This window comes from Loxodonta africana, chromosome 8, assembly GCF_030014295.1.
Source record: "Loxodonta africana isolate mLoxAfr1 chromosome 8, mLoxAfr1.hap2, whole genome shotgun sequence".
Taxonomy (NCBI): Eukaryota; Metazoa; Chordata; class Mammalia; order Proboscidea; family Elephantidae; genus Loxodonta; species Loxodonta africana.
Window position 1 is genome coordinate 90449770 of NC_087349.1, and position 22563 is coordinate 90472332.

At 41.6% G+C, this 22563-nt stretch overlaps 1 protein-coding gene across 2 annotated transcripts in view; it reads left to right on the forward strand.

Annotated features, from left to right (window-relative positions):
- CHN2 (chimerin 2) overlaps positions 1-20871 on the forward strand; it is a 363690-nt gene extending 342819 nt beyond the window's left edge. The window contains exons 10-13 of one of the 2 annotated variants that reach the window (XM_003407040.4): positions 6762-6839; positions 10987-11124; positions 12969-13074; positions 15175-20869. In XM_003407040.4, the coding sequence (XP_003407088.2) occupies positions 6762-6839; positions 10987-11124; positions 12969-13074; positions 15175-15346 (494 nt within the window). In that variant the 3' untranslated portion in view covers positions 15347-20869. Of the gene's footprint in view, positions 1-6761; positions 6840-10986; positions 11125-12968; positions 13075-15174 lie in introns of both variants that reach the window. The other variant, XM_064290106.1, reaches the window with a different exon arrangement.
- The last annotated feature ends 1692 nt before the right edge of the window (positions 20872-22563 follow it).

The window sequence follows — 22563 nt, forward strand, 5'->3', positions numbered from 1 at the left end:
TTCAAAGCACCATGGAGACACAGAGAGAGACCTTTTAATCTCCTTTGAGGACCATTCAGAAAGGGTGTATGGCAGATGTGAGGTTTGAATTGAGTCCTCGAAAGTGTTCCTGTTATATAAGTAAAAAAATTATCAATCAAAACATACATCTCCTATCACATAAAAATTCACTCCTAATATTGGCTGTTTATTTCAAAGGAGAGAGTTAAAATATTAGTTCATCACTGCTCTGACAGGGAGCACAACAGAGAACCCCTGAGGGAGCAGGAGATCAGTGGGATGCAGACCCCAAATTCTCATAAAAAGACCATACTTAATGGTCTGACTGAGACTAGAGGAATCCCGGCGGTCATGGTCCCCAAACCTTCTGTTGGCACAGGACAGGAACCATCCCCGAAGACAACTCATCAGACATGAAAGGGACTGGACAGTGGGTAGGAGAGAGATGCTGATGAAGAGTGAGCTAATTATATCAGGGGGACACTTGAGACTGTGTTGGCATCTCCTGTCTGGAGGGGGGATGGGAGGATAGAGAGAGTTGGAAGCTGGCAAAATTGTCACGAAAGGAGAGACTGCAAGGGCTGACTCATTAGGGGGAGAGCAAGTGGGAGTACGGAGTAAGATGTATATAAACTTATATGTGACAGTCTGACTTGATTTGTAAACGTTCACTTGAAGCTCAATAAAAGTTAATAAAAAAAAAAAAAAAAAACACCAACCTTTTGGTTAGCAGCTGAGACTAACGGTTGTGCCAGCAGGGTTCCTTATGTTAGCCATTAGAGAGATGCAAATCAAAACTATAATGGAATACCACCTCACCCCGATTAGAATGGTATGATCAAAAAACCAGAAAACAATAAGGCATTGGAAAGGGTGTGGAGAAACAGGGACCCTCATCCATTGCTAGTGGGAATATAAAATGGCATGATCATTGTAGAAAATAGTTTGGTGAATCCTCAAAAAGTTAAACACAGAATTACTATATGACCCAGCAACCCCAATCCTAGGTATTTACCCAGAAGTGAAGGCAGGAACGCAAACAGAAACCTGTATACCAACATTCGTTGCAGCACTTTGCAACAATAGCCAAGAGTTGGAAACAGCCAAAATGTCCATCGACAGATGAAGGATAAACAAAAGGTGATACATACATACAATGGAATATTACTCAGTTCTAAAGAGGAATGAAGTCCTAATGCATGTGATAACATGGATGAACCCTGAAAATATGCTGAACGAAGTCAGTCAGTTGCAAAAGGATAAATATTGTATGAACTCACATGAAATAAGCAAATATATAAAAACCAAACATTATTAGTGGTTACCGTGGGTGGGAGGGAGGGGAAAAGGGTAAATTTATGCTTAGGGGGCACTGAGTTTTATGTTAATGGTGCTGGAATGATCTGGAAAAGGATAAAGAGAATGGTTGCACAATTTGAAGCATGTAATCAATGCACTGAGTTGTACATGTAGAAATTGTTGAGAAGTCAGATGTTCTGTTATGCATATTTCCATCACGATAAAAAATTTGAAAACACATATATAAATCTGGAAGAGTACACACCAAAATGGTAATCTATGGGGATGTGGGTGATATCGTCTCTTTTTGTGTGGCTTTATCATCTAATTATTCTACTATCGATATGAATTAATTTGTGTCCAGAAAAATTTGAAGGCTTCTGGATTGCTTTCTTCCATATCAACCAAAGATGAAATGGAACTAACATTCATTTCACTGTTTCAAGCACGCCAGCCTCCACCACCAAACACCATTTGGAGGGTCTTCGGTAGGGTCCTTATTAAGACATACACATATCTAGCTCTAAAGAGTAGATTATAATCCTGGAAGCCTCTCTGTGATTTCAAATAAACAGAAATTGACTAACCGAAAAAAATATATATATATATATTAGTTCATCTATGCAGTGGAAAATCAAGGAGGAAAGGAGATAGAAACATGTCAAAGAAAAGGTTGTTGATATTATGCTTGAGTCATCTTTACTTGAGCTTTCTTTGGCAACCATTCAGTGTCAAAATGTTGAGTGACACGATGGATCTGACCTGGCTGGGGAGAGCTTGGATTGCTGGATGTAACTTAGATAACTGGACCATGTATAAAGCCTTTGTAAGGCTCTAACCATTTTTGCCACATATGTCCTCTGCTATATCCATTATTGTGTCTAAATTGGCTTAATATAGTCTGTGGATTTTTATTCATTGGCCAACCATCCCATTCTTGCCAGAACAAAACAAAAGAGGACATTATATCTTGTTATCCCAACCCTGTTAGAGGAAATTATTCTCTTTCCCATGGAGAATGAAAGCTGTAACTATTCTGTTCCCTTAGGACTGGCTCATCTAATCTAAGATTGTAAAAAATGCCTCCTGCCTTTTGACTACTTTGGCTGTTAGAGCAAATTGGTATTTTGGGATCTGGTGCCAGTATTGATGTAGGGGTACCAGATTAATATAGGTATACTCCAAAGAGGAGAGGGGTGCCTTGCCGCTGCATGCATGACTGGGACAAGCGGCCCTAGGTCCTGCTGTTTAGAAGATTTTTAGAGATCAGTAACCTCTCTAGGATCTGCAATCAGGGCCAAGGACAGTGAATTTTTATGTTCAGCAAATATTTGTTGAATGCATACGTGCACGCTTATATACCTCATCAAAGAAGACTGATAATATAAGCAAGGTTTCTACCATGTATGATGTTTAGAGAGAAAATTCAAGGGGAGCACAGGGCTAATATTAGAGCTACAGAAACACAGATCTGGATTTATATCAAGGGACACACAGCAAAGAGATTAGAGCCACAGATATTAGGGGCCTGAAAAAGTGAGCAGAACCAGAGAATGGATTAGAAGAGATCCAACATGACACTCATTTTCCCATCTTCATTGCCACCATCATCAACATCTTAACCCTGTCTTCAGTCCACAGAAAATTCCTTATTGTTCCCCAAGTGCTCTTTTATGCATCTTTGTTACTGTATATGATGTGGTAGAATGAAAAGATCATTGACCCTTGTCACACGGACAGACATATGCACACCCATGTTCACTGCAGCACTGTTCACAATAGCAAAAAGATGGAAACAACTTGGATGCCCATCGACAGATGAATGGGTAAACAAACTGTGATACATACACACAATGGAGTATTATGCAACGCTAAAGAACAACGATGAATCTGTGAAGCGTCACATAACATAGATGCATCTGGAGGACATTATGCTGAGTAAAATAAGTCAATCACAAAAGGACAAATATTGTACAAGGACCACGACTGTAAATACTCATGAAAAGGTTTACATACAAAAAGAAACAATCTTTGATGGTTACGGGGGAAGAGGGGTGGGGATGGAGAAACACTTAATAGACAATAGATAAGTGGAAACTTGGGTGAAGGGTAAGACAGTACACAATACTGGGGAAACCAGCACAATCTGTACAAGGCAAGGCCATGGTAGCGCCATAGACACATCCAAACTCTCTGAGGGACCAAATTGCTGGGCTGAGGGCTGTGGGGACCATGGTCTCAGGGAATATCTAGCTCAACTGGCATAACATAGTTTATAAAGAATATGTTCTACATTCTACTTTGGTAAGTAGTGTCTAGGGTCTTAAAAGCCTGTGAGCAGCCATCTAGGATACTCCACCGGTCTCACCCGCTCAGGAGCAAGGAAGAATGAAGAAAACTAAAGATACAAGGGAAAGATTAGTACTTTGGACTAATGGACCACATCTACCATGGCCTCCACCAGACTGAGTCCAGTACAACAAGATGGTGCCCAGCTACAACCACTGACTGCTCTGACAAGGATCACAATAGAGGGTCCCAGACAGAGCTGGAGAAAAATGTAGACCAAAATTCTAACTCAAAAAGAAAGACCAGACTTGCTGACCTGACAGAGACTGGAGAAACCCTGAAGAGTATGGCCCCCAGACACCCTTTCACCTCAGTAATGAAGTCAATCCTGAGGTTCACCCTTCAGCCAAAGATTGAACAGGCCCATGGAACAAAAGAAGACTAAAGAAGCACACCATCCTTGGGGCAGGGACTGGAAGGCAGGAGGGAATAGGAAAGCTGGTAATAGGGAACCCAGGGTTGAGAAGGGAGAGTGTTGACATGTCATGGGGTTGTTAATCAATGTCATAGAACGATGTGTGTACTAACTGTTTGATGAGAAACTAGTTTGTTCAATAAAACTTCATCTAATGTACAATAAAAAATAAATAAAAAGGAAAGATCATTGACTCAAGGTTAGAATCCAAGCCCCATCCCTACTGGCTAGAGCATGACCTTGGAATATTGCTTATCCCATTTGAACCCCTGATTCATCAGTTATAAGTGAACAGAACCAATTATACCTGTGAGGGTTAAAATGAGTTGATATATATAAATGACCTAGTATAGTGTCCAACTTATAGAACTCAACTTGCATTATTTTTCACCCTTTCTTGGTAGACCAATTCCCCTATCTCCACCTCCAAATCTGTCTGTCTCACTATATTATTGAACCCAGAGGTTTGAATGCTGTTACAGAGACTCCACAAAAGAGTGTCTTCAATGAGATAAAAATCCATTTCTCAAGTAACAGTCCAGGTGCCCAGGAACAATCCAGGGCGAATAGAACAGCTCCCCAGTGGCAGGAACACAGTCCCTTCTACCTTGTTGCTGAGTCATCGCCGAAGGCTACCCTCCTGTTCATGACCCAAGATGGCCACCATCTCTTTGGCATTCCAACCAATGGGAAGGGAAAAAGACGAAAGGAAAGGACATGCTCTTTTCCCTTCTAGGGCACAACCCAGAAGCTGTATACATCCCTTCTGCTGTCTTCTCATTGACCAGAATTTAATTACTGCAGTGGATGCTAGGAAATGTATTTTAAAAATCAAATGTTCTATTACCACAGAGGAAGGGGAGAACAGGTACTGGAAGGACTGCTAGCAGCTCTGCTACTCTGACAAACTCCAACCCGTCCTTCAAAGATTAGCTCCTCAGTAAGATCTTCACACATACCTTCTATCAACAGGCAGGGTTAGTTCTTCACTATGCTCCCATCCATCCTGGAGTATTTGCTTCTGTTGCAGTACATGTTACGACTACTGAGATTTGCTTACATGCACCACCGTCTAGGTCAGGATGACAAGTAGGTTTGATTTCATGGGCCAACTCCAACTGATCACTAGTGGCAACCTGGACAACTACACTGAGACATGTTATAAGGTGAGAAGGATTCAGTGAGAAAAAGAGCTGAGATTAATCAAGAATGTCTCTCATGGTCACAGGGGAAAGGAGGAGTGGTATAGATGTTGTGTATTTGTCATCTGTGATCCAAACCAAGTCAAGCCCCCACATACAGTAGATCATACATATGCGATAAATATTTGCCAAATGTAAAAACAGGAACATAGGTTAGTTACTGTCATGGATTGAATTGTGTCCCCAAAAAATATGTGCATAAATTTGGCTAGGCCATGATTCCCAGTATTGTGTGATTGTCCACCATTTTGTCACCTAATGTGATTTTCCTATGTGTTGTACATTCTATCTCTATGATGTTAAAAAGATGGGATTAGTGGTAATTATGTTAATGAGGCAGGGCTCAATCCACAATCCAATCTCCTTTGAGATATAAAAGAGAGAAGCAAGCAGAGAGACAGGGGAACCTCATACTACCAAGAAACAAGAGCCAGGAGAATATTGCATCCTTTGGATCTGGGGTCCCTGCACTGAGAAGCTCCTCTACCAGGGAAAAGTGATGACAAGTACCTTCCCCCAGAACCGACAGAGGAAGAAAAGCTTCCCCTAGAACTGTCATCCTGAATTTGGACTTCTAGCCTCCTAGACTGTGAGAGAATAAATTTCTGTTTGTTAAAGCCATCCACTTGTGGTATTTCTGTTGTAGCAGCACAAGATGACTAAGACAATTACCAAGACTTTGACAGAGTATACCGCAGCAGCAACACAAGCTATTTGCTTGCATATTTTTTGCTGTAGTTATAGTTTTGATAGTAGCTAATTTTTTATACACAAGGTCCGAACTCTGGGTCTTTATTCCTTCTGATATTTTTGGGACCTGGTTAGGTCTCAGAGCATAGCTGGACAATTCAATAAACTCTAGGAACAGATACTAAGCCTTTTTCTTAGCCTGAACACACAGTGATAAATTTTGTAGAATCAGTAATTAGGATTTTATTTCCTGATTTACGCATCTGTTTATATGATCAGCCATCCGAAGGTATAACGATTAAGTCAATAACAATTAAACATTTAACATATTATTTATGATTAAAAAATAAAAGGCTGTAAAATTTTGATTGTTCTAATAGAATCAGGATATGTGTCACATAAACGCACATGGACATGTGTATACTAGCAGAGTGCTACTTACAATAGAGCACATGGATTAAGATGATGTTGAGAAGCAGGGGAGCTGCCCATAGCAGTGAAATGTGCGGCAGGCAGTCTGATGGACAACGGAACAGAGAACTGAGGTTGACCGAAACACTGGTCAGCTCTGCAAAGCCAGGCAGGAAGAAGACCACATCTCCACTGACTATACACAAGCCGATGAAGACAGACTTTCACTGGAAGTGGGAGGGCACAGTCCATGTTCTGACATGACAGTGTATATAATCTGTAAGAGGACTGATTATATTTTCTCATTTGCTGATAGCATACAGTACAGACATGAAAGGAGAGTCTTTTTAGAGGTTTCGGAGTTAACATTAAAGTATCATTCTCTCTTTTTAAAGGATTAAAGTCAGAAGGCCTTTACAGAGTCTCTGGATTCACTGAACACATTGAAGATGTCAAAATGGCATTTGACAGAGGTAAGCTCATGCTTCTTTAGTGCCACCTGACTTATCCTTAGCACCCTGTCTTTTGGCGCCAGATTTTATTCATAGTAGGAATGGGGTTTCACAGCTGTTGACAGTGTGGCTGAGAAGTGGCTTAGAAATCTCATGGTTGTACCTCTCCAGGGAAACTGAGTTGCCTTAAAAGTTCAATCCCCACATTGGGAAGAGAATTTAGAAGACTACTTGAATGAGCAACCAGCATTTGGTGCTATTTAAGACTCTTGACCTGGTTGCCCAACATTCACGGCCAGTGCACACAGCACAAGAGTACCCTTCTGCATCCCCCATCTCAGGATCTCGTTGATTCTTCTCCATTTCCCAAAGCTCCCAACTAGGATGGGGAGTATCTCCAGCACTGAAGTAGGAAAAGCTAGTAGACATTTGAAGATAACTCCTTTTGTTCTTTATGACTGCCAGATTTTCTATAAGCCACATTGTGTCTCAGATCAGATATCATAAGCCAACCTGGGGAACTTGTTAAAAATTCAAATCACCAGGGCTCACTCTGGAGACTATTCAGTAGGCCTGGATGAGCCTTAGAATCTGTATTTCTAATGAACAAATAATTCTGATGCAGCCAGTCAAGGGATGCAACCCTTAGCCCCCTGGATAAAACCTCCACTTTGTAGCACAGTATGTAAGGTCCTTGATGATCTGGCCCTCCTCATCTGTTCAGGTTCATCTCCAGTTTCTCCCCTTTGTAGTACTTTACACATGGGCTTCGAACCCGTTCTGCCCAGTTCCATTATTCTCAAGGAAGAGACACTGAAACAGACTTGAATTTTTAAAATATGGGTGAACTGGAACCATAGCCATAACAGGAAAAGTTACTGGTGGAAGCCCTGTTAGAAACTTAATTTCCCTCTGAGAAAACAAGGGCAGTATACATGTTACATTAAAAAAAAAAAAAACCTTACATAGCAACCAAATTTCTTGTCCAACAGAATCTGAGCAGCATTGGAAGCAGCGGTTCCTGCTCAAAGATGGTGGTGGCCTGCCTAAAGATGGCAGCCAACTGCACCACTTTGAATGTGTGTCGCTCTCCATAGTCCTACCAATAATCCGGTCTCGCGCATCAGCCTCCTAAAAGGGCTTGCTGTGCCCCTTCCCAGTATCCCACTTCGGGGTTTTGATTCATCAGCCACAACAGAACCAGTTCAACCTAGTTCGAAGCCCCACTTCACACTCCAGCAATACTGAATTATACCCTACCTGTTTTCACCTGGGCTCATGTTGTCTTCTCCACCTGGAGTGTGTGCACATTGCTACCTCATAAACATCTGCTTATCAGGTGTCAGCTTGGCTCTTTCCTCTTTCATGAATGTTCCCTGATCTCTCCCAGCTGGCCTAAGAGCTCCTTTTCCTTTTTCCATCCCCCCATCCCACCCCTCAGCTTTTCACAGGCCTCCAGAATAACAGTCTTTCCATTTCCTTGTAATTGTCTAGTTTCATGCTTGACTCTGAATCTGAAGAGCAGCTATTTAAAGGGAGCATCTCTTTCTTCTTTGATTCACCAGGGCTTGGCAGTGCCTGACACATAGTAGATTCTAGTAAATGTTCGTTAAATATGTAAATAATGGGATCCATATATTATTTTGTATCTACCGTACTTTGAGTGTTTTCTGTGTATTAGCAGTGTTTTTATCCTCAGAGCCAGTTTTTCAGAGGCATTTATTCTTTCAAGTCTGTGTATAAAAAGTGATGTTAATATTCCTGTATGACTGAAAAGTTTTTTATTCAAAAAAAAGTTATCATCTGTGACATTGAAATTGAATGGATACTTACTAAAACCAAACCAATTAGACCCATTGCTGTCGAGTTGATTCCAACTCATAGCAACCCTATAAGAGTAGAACTGCCCTATAGAGTTTCCAAGGAGCGGCTGTGGATTTGAACTGCTGGCCTTTTGGTTAGCAGCAGAATGCTTAACCACTGCGCCACCAGGGCTCCTGGTACTAGTGGTTAAAAAAAAAAAGTAAAAAATTTTGAGAATAATTGTAAGAGTGATAAGAAATATAACCACTTGCACGAGTGAGGAGGCAGCGGTGGTTCAGTGGGAGAATCTCCCCTTTTTGCAGGAGACCCAGGTTCGACTCTCAGCCAATGCACTTCAAGTGCAGCTACCACCTGTCTATCAGTGGAGGCTCTCCTGTTGCTATTACGCTGAACAGGTTTCAGTGGAGCTTCCCTACTAAGGCAGAATAGGAAGAAAGGCCTGGTAATCTACTTCTGAAAACTCAGCAGTGAAGACCCTATGGCTGACAATGGTTCTATCTGCAACCAACCATGGAGATGGTACAAGACTGGGCAGCCTTTCAGTCCATTGTGCACGAAGTCACCATGAGTCAGGCGCCTGCTCAACAGCAGCTAATAACAACACACATGAGGGAAGGTTAAAGTCTCCCAGATTAAAGTCCCAGGGGATGGAGAGAGGGGAAGGGTCATGTTAAAAGAAACTTCAGTGAGTCAATAGAAAAAAAATCCAACAGTGAATGCTCCCTTACAAGTCTCAGCTAACTACTTTGGCTTCTAATAACACTGAGGTGCAGGAGATAACAAAAAGCAGTTGGGTGAGAGCAAGGTTGGTGTCTCAGGGTAAGTGTAGCCAAAACAGTTCTTCCCAGTTCAGTCATGGCTGAGGAAGCAGCACCAGAACAGACAAACAGAAACTGAAGATATTCAACGATCATCTTGTGTGTGACCTTCAAATCTGAGTCCAAAGAACACTGGTGGAGATACAAGAGCTTCTTGATGTTTTTTTTATTTCAAATTAGATTGTTATCCTATGATTAACTTTTGTATCTATGATATCAATTACTATGCTGAATTTCTATTTAGCAAATTACCACGGCCTAGGACCCAAAGTAGTATTTCAAGTCTGTTTTGCTACCTTCTTTGGCTCAGGGCTTCAAACCGGTTCAAACCAGTTCAGTCATGGCTGACAAAGTGAAACTGGAACAGACCCAAATTTTTACAATTTGGATGATCCGGAACAATAATTATAACGGGAAAAATTACAGTTCAAAGCCCTGAAATGAGAAACTTGGAAGTAGTGTAGTGAGCCCTTTCAAGAGCCTGATGAGTGAGTTTGGATTGTTAGTAGGACTGTGGAGAGTGATACACATTCAAAGTGGCACATTTGGTGTCTTAGTCGTCTAGTGCTGCTATAACAGAAAGACCACAAGTGCATGGCTTTAACGAAGGGAACTTTATTCTCTCCCAGTCTAGGGGGCTAGAAGTCTGTGTTCAGGGTTCCAGCTCCAGGGGAAGGCTTTCTGTCTCTGTCAGCTCTGCGGGAAGCTCCTTGTCATCAATCTTTCCCAGTCAAGGAGCTTCTCAGAACAGGGACCCTGGGTCCAAAGGACGTGCTATGCTCCTGGCTCTTGTTTCTTGGTGGTATGAGGTTCCCATGTCTCCCTTCTTGCTTCTCTGTTTTATATCTCAAAAGAGGTTGACTGAAAACACAACCTAATCTTGTAGATTGAGTCCTGCCTTGTTGACATAACTCCCGCTCATCCCATCTCCTAAACATCACAGAGGTAGGATTTACAACACATAAGAAAATTACATCAGATGACAAAATGGCAGACAATCATACAATAAAGAGAATCATGGACTAGCCAAGTTGACACGTTTTTGAGGGGATGTGGTTCAATCCATAATAGTTGGCTACTATCTTTGGGCAGAGCACTGCTGTTTCCGACTCTGCTCAAATTCCTGTAGGGAAGAGATTTGGTTGCTATGCAATGCATATGGGGCCCTTGTTTTCTAAGGGGGAGATCAGGTTTCTAGCAGGACTTGGACCCATAATTTTTTCCATTCTGGTTATTGTTCAAGTTCACCCAAATTTTAAAAACTCAAGTCTGTTCCAGTGTCCCTTCCTCAGCCATGACTGACCTGGGAAGAATTACTGCAGCTACACTTACCCTGAGACACCAACCTTGCTCTCACCCAACTGCTTTTTGTTATCTCCTGTACCTCAGTGTTATTAGAAGCCAAAGCAGAGACCTAAAGGGAACATTTATTGTTGGGTTTTTTTTTTTTTTTTTTTATTCTGTGCATGCTTTAACTTGGGGAAATAGGGTACTAATTAGGAATTGGATCGTTGATTCTTTTTCAGATGGTGAAAAGGCAGATATATCTGCCAACATCTATCCAGACATAAACATCATCACTGGAGCCCTTAAACTGTATTTTAGAGACTTACCCATTCCTGTCATCACATATGATACCTATTCCAAATTCATAGAAGCAGCAAGTAAGTACTGAGAACTAAGTTCTCATTTACACCAAATTTTTACATAAAATGCTTTTGACCTCAAGAAAATTCAATCTCAGAACTGTTTAAATTATTACATGAGCTGCATGCTTTGCCCAGTAAGGACACAACGGCACAGCTAATAGAAAACCAGGCAGAGATCACCAGCTAAGTTGAGCCAGTGCCAAGCCAACTACACTGGGCTGAAGCTGGGTGCCAGACAGTTCTCTCCCTGTCGTTCCTTTTATGCCGGGGACTAGCATGGTTAGACCTCTTCTCTTATATGTTGACAACATGAATGTGTCTGTGATGAAAAAGCAAATGTTGCTTGAGGACTGTATATAGCAACTTTCATCTGTTAGAACCTCATTGCTAGTTAATGAAAGTCATATTCCAAGTTTTTCCCATGGTTGCCATTCAAAATTAATAATATGCCAGGAATATACTGTCAAGTCCTATATTAGATGCCCTCACCACTGTCTTCTAGTTTAATCTTCTCATCTACCCAACCAGGCAAGTGTTATCATCCCCATTTTACAGAGGAAGAAAGCCACGCTTAGAGAGCTGAGCTCACAGGTCCAGAAATGGAGCCTCCACATTAGCCTTCCCTCAGCCCACAGGTGCTTAGTCAGTGGCCAGCAGTCAGCAGAGGTCACCTGGGCCCCTGCTGTCAGCAGAGAGGGCCACAGTGCAGAAAGAGAGTTACACATTTTTCAGGAACAGGTAATAGCGAGGAAGGGGAGATTCAGATGCTGAGTTGCATGATAGAAGTCAAATCTACTTTATTATTTAATAAAAGAAATCTTTAAAGGTTGAAAGGCTTACTATATGCTGCTAAATATAGTCATGAGATACCTGATAGGAAGACACAAGGGCAGGCTGGGATTAATGCAAGATGGACTTCCTACTGCCTACATAGCAGATATTCAATGAGCATGTGGTGCTCAGCCTCAAACTCTATCTGGAATGAGGCGGGACACAGGTAAATTAATTATGAAATATTATCTGGAATTGCATGAGTTTATCAGACGTTCCACCATCTGTAGCCAAAGCAAACAAACACACCAGTAGCTGCAGCCCTACTCCCTGGTAAGGGCATTCCTTCCCGGGTCCTCGTGGGCCAGGGTAAGGAAGGTTCTGGCAGCTGGGTACCCCCCTCCTCAGGAGGAATGGGGGAGGGCTTTCTCTGAGTGGCAGCTAACACCTATCAGAAAGCCAAAGGACAGAAGCAATACACACTTCCTTCCATTGCCCCTGTGCCTGGTATCTACTTCCTAACTGGGCTGTACACCAGGTTAACTATGCCAGCACTTTAGTGAAATGTAACATTCATGCAGGCTGAGTTGGGTGCTTCATCTGCCAATGTCCTTGCATTGCATCAGATCTTCAGTAACAGAGGACTGCAGGGAAAATAATTATTAAACAACTGCAAGATAATGCTACCAAATGTGGTATAGTTTAAATTAAAGTTTGTGTTAGTGAAATTTCTGGTCAATCCAACGTTCAGAAGACAGGCAAAACACAGTGTGTGCATGTGCCACCAGACACTAAACATCTACCAGACTTCAGATTCCAGGAGGGCAAGGGCTCTGTCCAGCCCCCCACTATCTATGTAGGAGATGTTCAGTGAGCACATGGTGCTCAGCCTCAAACTCTGTCTGGAATGAGGTGGGACACAGGTAAACTGATTAAATGAAATGTTATCTGGAATTACATGGATTTATTAGACTTCCCCCATCTCTAGCCAAAGCAAACAAACACACCAAACTTCTTGTTACTTTTCTGAAAGCATTAATTTGATGTTACATCTCAGTGCTGATACTTGTTATGTGGCATTTTCATAGAAGTCCCCAACGCAGATGAGAGGTTGGAAGCGGTCCATGAAGTGCTGATGCTGCTGCCTCCTGCCCACTATGAGACTCTGCGATACCTAATGATCCACCTCAAGAAGTAAGTTGACCGTTGCCTGCAAACCTTATCTACCCCTAGAGCAGATAATGCTTTAGGAAGCAAGTCGAAAGTACTGTATAAACAGCATGTGTTGAGGTTTTTCACTTTCTTATGCCTTATAAGATGTGTGGAGCCCTGGTGGCACAGTGGTTAAGAGCTATGACTGTTAACCAAAAGGTTGGCCGTTGGAATCCACCAGCTTCCCCTTAGAAACTCTGTAGAGCCATTCTACTCTGTCCTAGAAGGTCACTCAACAGCAATGAGTTTTTGATTTTTATAAGACGTATAAATACTGTTGCATGGATTCAGGGTGATCAGAGGTAGAAATATTTAGCTCAGAAGATTTCCATTTTAATACATTTATTGAATTTAAGAGCACAACTAATTTTTGGATAAGTAATTTCGTTTATAAGGAGCCCTGGTGGCATAAACAGTTAAGCGCTCAACTAACCTGTTGGTGGTTTGAACCCACTGAGTGGCTCCATGAGAGAAACACCTGGCAATCTGCTTCTGTAAATATTACAGCCAAGAAAACCCCTATGGAACAATTCTAGTCTGTAACACATGGGGTTACTGTGAGTCGGAATCGACTCAACAACACCTAACAACAACTAACAACAATTTCATATATTGAATTTAAGAGCACAAGTAATTTTTGGATGAGTAATAGATTGTGCGTGTCAAACCTGGCTTTTAGTTATTTATAAATTATTTCTTTAATAATGATCACTATCCAATTGTTAAAGTTTAGAAGACGAAGTACCACTATCGGGAAAAGTGCTAACATCTCCCAGCTGAATCTTAAATGCCAATAACTTAGTATTTTTATGGTGGTGGCTTAGCTGGCCATATTACGTGGCCAAGTGCAATGCCTGTCTTAATAGGGAGGTGTGAGCACTTTGATAGTGAAGAAATGTCATCTTTCCTACCATCTTCTTAGCTTTGCAGCATGAAAATAATGCAAGCTGAGTTTATCTTCCTAAAATAATGCAAAATGGCCAACCCTAATTTGCTCCAAGAGAATAGACACAAAGGGATGGCCTTCAGTGCAAAACCTGAACATATTTTCATTATAGTTTGCTTTTCTTTGGAGAACCTACTCCCTTTTAGGTCTATTATGAACATTTTCCAACGTCTGAATTTCTTAAAAGAAAAATGTGGGTGATTGCAACTTTATTCCACTTGGAAGATATTAAACCAACTTTGGAGTTTGAATTTCATTCTTAAAGACTTTGCAGTTCTTATCAGGATGTTGAAATGATAATTTTTCAATTCCAACAATAATTACCACTCCAGGCCTTATCCTGTGGGAGCTAGAAATAATGTACAACAGCTTTCCCATTTGGCCACATTCCAGCCACACCCTGTTCCATGATAATGGCCTGGCTATTCCTAAACTCATGGCAACCCTTCTTTCCTGGCACCAGCCCTGCCAGCAGACGGGGAATCTGCCCTCGGCTACCCTGCTCTCCAGCATATACACAGACAGGTAGGAAATAGCAAGAGGAGAAAAAGACTTCCGTATAAAACACCAGAAACCAAACCAGCTGCTGTTGAGTCAACTCCAACTCATGGTGACCCCCTGTGTTTCAGAGTAGAACTGTGCTCCACAGGATTTTCAAGGGCTGTGATCTTTTGGCAGTAGATCCCCAACCCTTTCTCCTGAGGTGCCTCTGAGTGGATCCAAATTGCCAACCTTTGAGCCTAGTAACTAAACACTTAACCATTTGCACCACCAAGAAATATGCATGCACCATGGGCCAGGTAATAATCCGCTGCCCCCTTCAAACCAAAATTCCTTAAATGATAGTTCTTTATGAATATAGTGAGAAGTTTTGATTTTCTAACTTTAAAGATTGAGTCTGCAGTAGATTCACTTAGTAATTCACTTCCACGGGCTGAAGCCAAAGTCAACAATCTAAAAAAAAAAAAGAGAGAGAGAGAGAAAGAAAAACTACTCACAAAACATTTCCTACTTCTCTATAATTCTCATTCTTCAGTTTTCTTTCAGTGAAGTTCTTGAGGGGTTACGTACATAATGAGTCTACAGTTGTGTCCACACGTCTGTATCAGGTCTGTGTGCATCTGTTTGTCGTACAGGGTGACTATGAATGAAAAGGACAATCTCATGAATGCAGAAAACCTGGGCATCGTGTTTGGGCCCACCCTGATGAGGCCCCCGGAGGACAGCACCCTGACCACCCTCCATGACATGCGGTACCAGAGGCTGATCGTGCAGATTTTAGTAGAGAACGAAGATGTTTTGTTTTAATCCATCAGGGAGACGAGCAGAATGGCCCCAGCCCCATCACAGTCGGTAAGGCTGAAGGAATAAAAACATCCCTTACACTTGATTTGTTTTTTCAAACAAGTGACAGAATTTCTTGGACCGCAGTAGATTGCCAAGTCGGGGACTATGTCTTATAGCTATATGCCTCCACCCCATGAGAACAAGGGTGAGGGCAAGACAGACCCCTCCCCTCAGGTCTTCTGCCGTGCCTCGTATGTGTGTCTGTTTTGCTGGAAGAGTGATTAATAAATCTGTCTTTAACTTATTAAAAAAAAAAAGTAAATCTTTAAAGTTCGGTATCAGTAATAAAAGGGAACTTAATTCATAGAGGTACTTGATACAGTTATACATTTTTCCACTTACAGAAAGAAGACAATTCTATGTTAAATGTTAAATATGAAACCTATATTGTAAAATGTATTTTTATTTTAGCTGCAAGAATGTTATTTTATTTTAGCAAATAGATCTCAATGCAGTGCATTGGTTATTACCCTGTGTATCTTGTCCTGCGTTCTTGCTGTGATGCCCTGAAAACATTTACCACGAATGCAGTATTATCTTGACATACCTCTGTCGTTAGTGCTTTTAAATGAAATCTCACCTGCCACGGGCTTCCTGGCTTTTGATAAGTTTTTGCTCTTAAGCCCTGGCATTCTCCTGTTGGACGGTGTGTGTTTATAGCAATTGTAGGATGCTCTGAAACGTCCACATCTTTGCTCTCCATAAAAATTTTGTGAATTCTCAAAATATGTTTCAGAATTGGTCATAGTCTTCCCTCTTCCCATATTAGATGCGTGTGTCCTTGAACATGCAGAATGCGGTCATTTTACATACAATGATTTGGGGACACTGGGTGTAACTAGGCCAGGTAAAAAGTTCACATTTTTCCTCTTTTCTTTTTGGGCAAGCTTTCTGAATTTGTCTCTTAATGGCAAGTCATAATTTTGCAACATACCTGTATTTACGAAGTGAATCTGCAGAATAATTGTTTCATTGAGATTTTTTTTTTTAATTTTTGTTTTATAAACAAGCCTATTTCTAAAAGCGAGAATTAATAAGTTTGGTTCTTACCAAATATTTGTTTCTCCTTGATAAAAAGCAGCTCTGTGTGGGTAATAATTTAATATGATTTTATGACTTTAGGTCTATTCTACTGATTATATTTATCTTAGCATGAGCTTTTCACACCAAGATTTCTATATTTTGTAACATAGGTTAAATATTTAAGACATCAAAACTGCCAGTCTAAATTTTTTTTAAATCCAACTGCAGTGTCTTTTCCTCTGATTGTCTGAGATGACCTGTGTAAATTACTCACCTAGTCTTATGTCGGAGTGACCAGAAGAGAGTTCCTGTGTGTGTTAAGTGGAGCTGCAAAGAGGAGTGGGATTGTTGTCCTGGCAAGTCCCAGGGCTGTGGGGATAGACTCCATTGGTACCTGGGGGGGTCAAAATGCTTCTGCTTGGTGCCTGCTGTCATTGTTCCTCCCACCTGTACAGATTTGTTTGTTGTAGCTTATGTACTTCTTGATACTGTCAGAAAATTATCTGGAAATGGTTTTATTTTGTGAAGTGAACAATACTTTGTAATTTATGATGGTGTAAATGGAAGGAAAAGCATTAAATGTATTAAATTCTTCTGTCGATCGTGTTGGAGTATGTGCATGAAAGTGGTGTTGCGGGGGTGGTGTGCAAAAGGAAAATTTTCAAAACATTGTTTCCAAGTAGAATTTGAAAATGGAATTTCTGCCATCACCAAAACAGGATGAGAAAACAGAAGTATCCTACAGTGCCCTGGCCACACTGTCCCACTTCCTCCAGCAGATTCCCTCCTGGAAAGTCCAGGTTAAGATTCTAATCCTCCACCTTGAGCTTCTTTAAGACCTGGTGCTCTGATGCCATCTGCAGAGATGTGGGGTTTGGAGCAAATCAGCCTCGGCTGGCGGTCGGAGAATGGAACAAGAGTCTGCGAACCAGAAAGCCCCAATTTCAAAAGCCAACTCTGCCTACTGACAACTGCATACGGTATGCACCTTGGGGATGAGTTTGCTCATCTGAAAAATGGGATAATATTCCAATTGTGACATCGTAGGTCAAATTATTGTGCAAAGTAATTAGTAATAGTTATTGTTGCCAGGAGTCGGAATCAACTTGGCAGCAACAAGTTTGGTTTTGGTTTTGGTTTTTTCTCATTATTTTAAGGGCTTAGAAGGAAAAAGGATATAACCTGGGTTGGGAATAGAAGCAGCATGAAAAGAGAAGGATTTGTCCCAGGTTACCTTTAAGTCCAAGTAATAAGGAGGGATATGATAACAGGCTTCTATAGTGGGTAATGAGGGCCACTTGTCTCCTTTTCCCAAATGTGATTATAACACTTGATCCCCTCTGCCTTGCTTCAGGCAGAAACCTGCTCACCCACCTATCTCCCTCTCCATCTGGCAGCCTGATGTGGCTGCTGTTACCTGACTTGAAATTCCTGCCATTGCAATAACTCTAGTAGTTAGGCTATAAAGGAGGCAGTATTGTTTCCAGAAAAATAAAAAAAAATTGCCATCCAGCCAATTCTGACTCATGGTGACCCCCATGTGTGTCAGAATAGCACTGTGCTCCATGGGGTCTTCAATGGCTGATTTTTCAGAAGTAGATTGCCAGGCCCGTCTTCCGAGAAGCCCGCTGTTAAGTTGTCCACAAGGTGAGATGGGCAGGGTGGGTGAGAGAAGACAGTGTGAAGATGGGCAGAAAAGACTACCTTTCTTTCTTCCATCAACATAAATGAGCTCTTCATATTAGCTGGCCTGGACAGCTTGGAAGGCATTAGGGAGGAGCCCGGATGGCCAGTGGGAAATAATTGTATACATTTATGTAGGAGAGAGGGCCTGGGAGGGGGGCTGGCACAGAATTTCAAGGATAGCAGCCTGAAAGGGCAAAGGGAGGGAGGGAGAGACGAGACCAAGGGAGGAGAGCTGAGGAGACCTGCCCTGACTCCTCCTGAAAACCCAACCAGGTTAATTTATAAGTTTCCAAGATCTATCAATCCCCAAACTTTATAGTTGGTCTGTTGATTTAACAATGTAATAGTCATTAATTTTCCATCAAGTACTTATCAAGTACTTACTAATGGGCCAGATGCTGAATATTTGAAGGCAAGGAGGCAACTTATCTCTCTGGAAAATTCAATAGTAAGTTTATTGTGGCTGGAGGGAGGAAGCTGGTCATGTTAAAGTTTTTGGACTCTAACATAGGAGAATGGGAGCTACTGATGGATTTTTTTTTAATAAACTTTTTATTTTGGAATAATTTTATATTAACAGAAATGTTGCAGAGATACAACAGAGAGTCCCTGTGTACCCCTCACCCAGTTTACCCTAATATTGACTTCTTACCTAGCCACAGTACATTCGTCAAGAAAGCAACCTTGCTGCATTGCTATTAACTAAACCCCAGACTTACTCAGATTCCACTGGTTTTTCCACAGATGTATTTTTTTCTTTTTTGGTGCAGGATCCCATCCGGGACACCACATTGCATTTAGCACTAATGGATTTTGAGGGGCAGATGACACAATCAGATTTCCATTTCTTAAAGATTGCTTACCTGACTGTGGGTCCATCAGGGAACATATTGGGGAGGGGGGATAGTGAGAGTAAATGCAGGGAGTTAGTTAGGTGTTTAATGCTGTGATATAGAACTGAGATGATGGCAGCCTTGGTTGGGTAGTAGAAACAAAGAAGAAAATAGAACTGAGTTATATTTAGGAGGTAGAATTGGAAAAGTTTGGTTATGAATTGGATTAAGGAATCAAGAATGACACCCAGGTTGCTTAATTTGCCAAATGGGTAATATTTACTGAAATGAAGATCATGGAAAGAAGAGCCAGGGGTGGAAGAGATAGGGAAGATGATGAATTTCATTTTAGATGTGATGAAATGGAGGTACCATGAAAATTCCAAACAGCAGGGTTTCAGGAACAATTGGAATAGTAGACCTGGGATAGAGATACGGATTTGGGAGTGACCCACTGGAGACAACCATGGGATTGAATAAGAGTACCCAAGGACAGAGAACAAAGAAATACAGAAGAGGCCAGATTCAGAGTTCTCCACAGCACCAACATTTAGGAGAGAGTCACAGAAAGAGGAGCATGTATATGAGGTCTATTTTAATATAATCCATTGTATAAGGTATGAGTGCAGTCAGGAAGACTCTTCCCTCCTTCTTCAGGTTTGTTTTTTAACATCCTAAAACACTGATTTGTTCTACTTAGATTTATTGTTCTATGTGCAAGGAGGAATTTGCTTAGATGTTTTGTGATGCAAATGAGTCAGTGCCATCATTTTTTCTAAGCTGAATTGAGAAGATTTTATCATACTCAAGGACCTCTTCACTGTTTTCCTACTGCAATTTGTACATATGTCTAATACAGAACTATCACAAAGTACTACAATTATTTATACGTCTGCCTCCCACTAAAGTACAAACTCCTTGAGATCAAGAACCATGGATTCTTTTCATCATGCAAAGCTCAACTCAACTTCTACCTCCCTTCTGAGACATTCCCTGGCTTCCCCAGGCCTAGAACATAGTAGGTGCAAGCCATAAAGGTATGAAAGCCTGGCAGGTTCAGGAGACTGTAAATAGCTGGGTATAACCAGACCATGAAATGTGAGGGGAGAGGATGGGGAAGGAGATCAAACAAGAAGTCCTGGGTGAGAGAATAAGGAAGTTGGTATGCCAAGCAAAAGTATAAACTTAGAATATCCCAACTTAGAAAGGTCTCTCTGGTGGCATGTGAAGAATGGACCAGAGAATGTAAAACTAGAGGCAAGGAGGTGAATCAGGAAGCTCTTATAGGCAATGAGAGCCTGCATTTGGTCCAGGACAGGCAGGTAGAGAAGAGGCATGGATAGGAGAACTATGTAGGAGGTTATTGCTTATTTGATGCCAGGATTGAAGGAAGGAAAGAGTCAAGGGCGACACTTATTGTCTTAGTCACCTAGTGCTGCTATAACAGAAATACCACAAGTGGATGGCTTTAACAGAAATTTATTCTCTCACAGTCTAGTAGGCTACAAGTCCAAATTCAGGGACATCAGCTCCAGGGGAAGGCTTTCTCTCTCTGTCAGCTATGGAGAAAGGTCCTTGTCATCAATCTTCTCCTGGTCGAGGAGCTTCTCAGCACAGGGACCCCAGGTCCAAAGGATGTGCTATTCTCCTGGCTTTTGTTTCTTGGTGGTATGCGGTCCCCATGTCTCTCTATTCACTTTTCTCTTTTATATCTCAAAAGAGATTCCCTTAAGACACAGTCTAATCTTGTAATGTGTCCTGCCTCATTAACATAACTGCCACTAATTGCATCTCATTAACATCATAGAGATAGGATTTACAACACATAGGAAAATAACATCAGATGACAATATGGTGGACAATCACACAAGTCTTGGAATCATGGCCTTGTCAAATTGACACATATTTTCGTGGCATACAATTCAATCCATGACACTCATATTTCTGGATTTTGCAACTAAATGAGTATTTCAGGAGATAAGAGAAGATAGGAAGGGGAGCAGGTGCAGCAGGGAGAAATCATGGGTTTAATTTGCATGACGAGGTATAGTGCCAATGGTTCACCCAAAAGTAAAAGTCTGGTAGGCAATTGGTTATGTGGTTTTGGAGGTCAAGAGAAGAATGAGCTGGATGATATGACCCAGTCAGATTATATGGGCAGTTGAAATAAAAAGGGCCAAGGATGGATCCCTAAGTAAGAACAAAATCTAAGGATCAGGCAAAGTCAGAGAATGTCAGAAGGAAGTTCAAGAATGGCCAGAGGAGGAAGTGGAGAGTCAGGAATATAAGATGGAAGCAAGGGGAATGTCTTAGGCTGGGTTCTAGAGAGAAGCAAAACCAGTAAATCTTATAAATATATATAGAGATTTATATCAAGGAAACAACTCACACGATTGTAGAGGTTGAAATGTCCCAAGTCCATGGATCAGGATAGAGGCCTCTCCCAATTCACACAGCCACAGAAGCTGGCAAACCCTAGATCAGCAGGTCAGAGAGCAGGGCTCCCACTCACAGGCTGTGAAGGTTGAGGAATTTGAAAATTACAGGCAAGACCGCAAGGTTTCTGCTGATTCATGTAGCTGCAGGGGCTGGTGAACCCAAAATGGGCAAGTCCGGGAGCAGGACTCTTGCTTGCAGACTGTGAAGATCACAGGTAAACTGTTAACTCCCAAGAACTGGAGGTCAGACAAGAGGCAGCTGCTGGATCCAGAACAAGCCAAAAGCCTTGGCAAGGCGAGCAGGAAGGAAGTAGGTGGCAGAAGCAGAGAGATGAAGGCTGAGGGGGCAGTGAGCTGCCACAGGCCCCACGCCTGCTAGCACCACTCAGCAGATTCTATCATGGGGGTGATCACATATCAAATTTCATCAGGGAAGTTATCACAACATTATACAACTGGCAAAACACTGAGAATCACGGCCCAGCCAAGTTGACACACAGTCTTAATCATCACGGGGATACAGAACTTAAGGGATGGAGAGGCCACCGGGGCCAGATGCTGCTTGCTACAAGGCTGACTGTGGCAACTAAGGAGTCACTGGAAAGAAGATAGAACCTACAGTCAAACTTAACTAAGAAAAAGGTATGAAGCGCTCATATTATAGGCCTAGAAATCTCACATATAGCAAGTCGTCCATGGGAGCAAATTTTTCATTATTTCTATTCTTTGCCAAAAAATTTTTCTCTTAACATACTTTCTTGAAAAATCTCACGCTTCAAAATCTTCTTAAAGATTTTTGTTCTGGAAACAAAACTTTTGGTCAATCTATTTACTAACCATGATACCTGTTTTTTATTCTGTGTTCTAATCTGTAAAATGGCTATAATTTTGGTTTGATCTCAGGACTGATTTGCTAAATCAGGGGGTGGGGCCCTGCAATCTGTTGTTTAACATGTCCTCCAAGTGATTCCAATGCAGGATAAAGTTTGAGAAATTGTGGTTTAAGAATGATCAGAATTTACACCTGAGCTGGAGAACAATCCACAGTCTCTAAGGTGTTTGGATACCTGAAGAAAACCGGAATTTATTAGCAAAGAAGGGGCAACAACTTTGTAGCATTAGGAAAGTTGTCCATACTCTCAGAGGCTGCATGAGACCTACCACATCCATAGAAGCTTCCCTCAGGGACCAGGTTTCC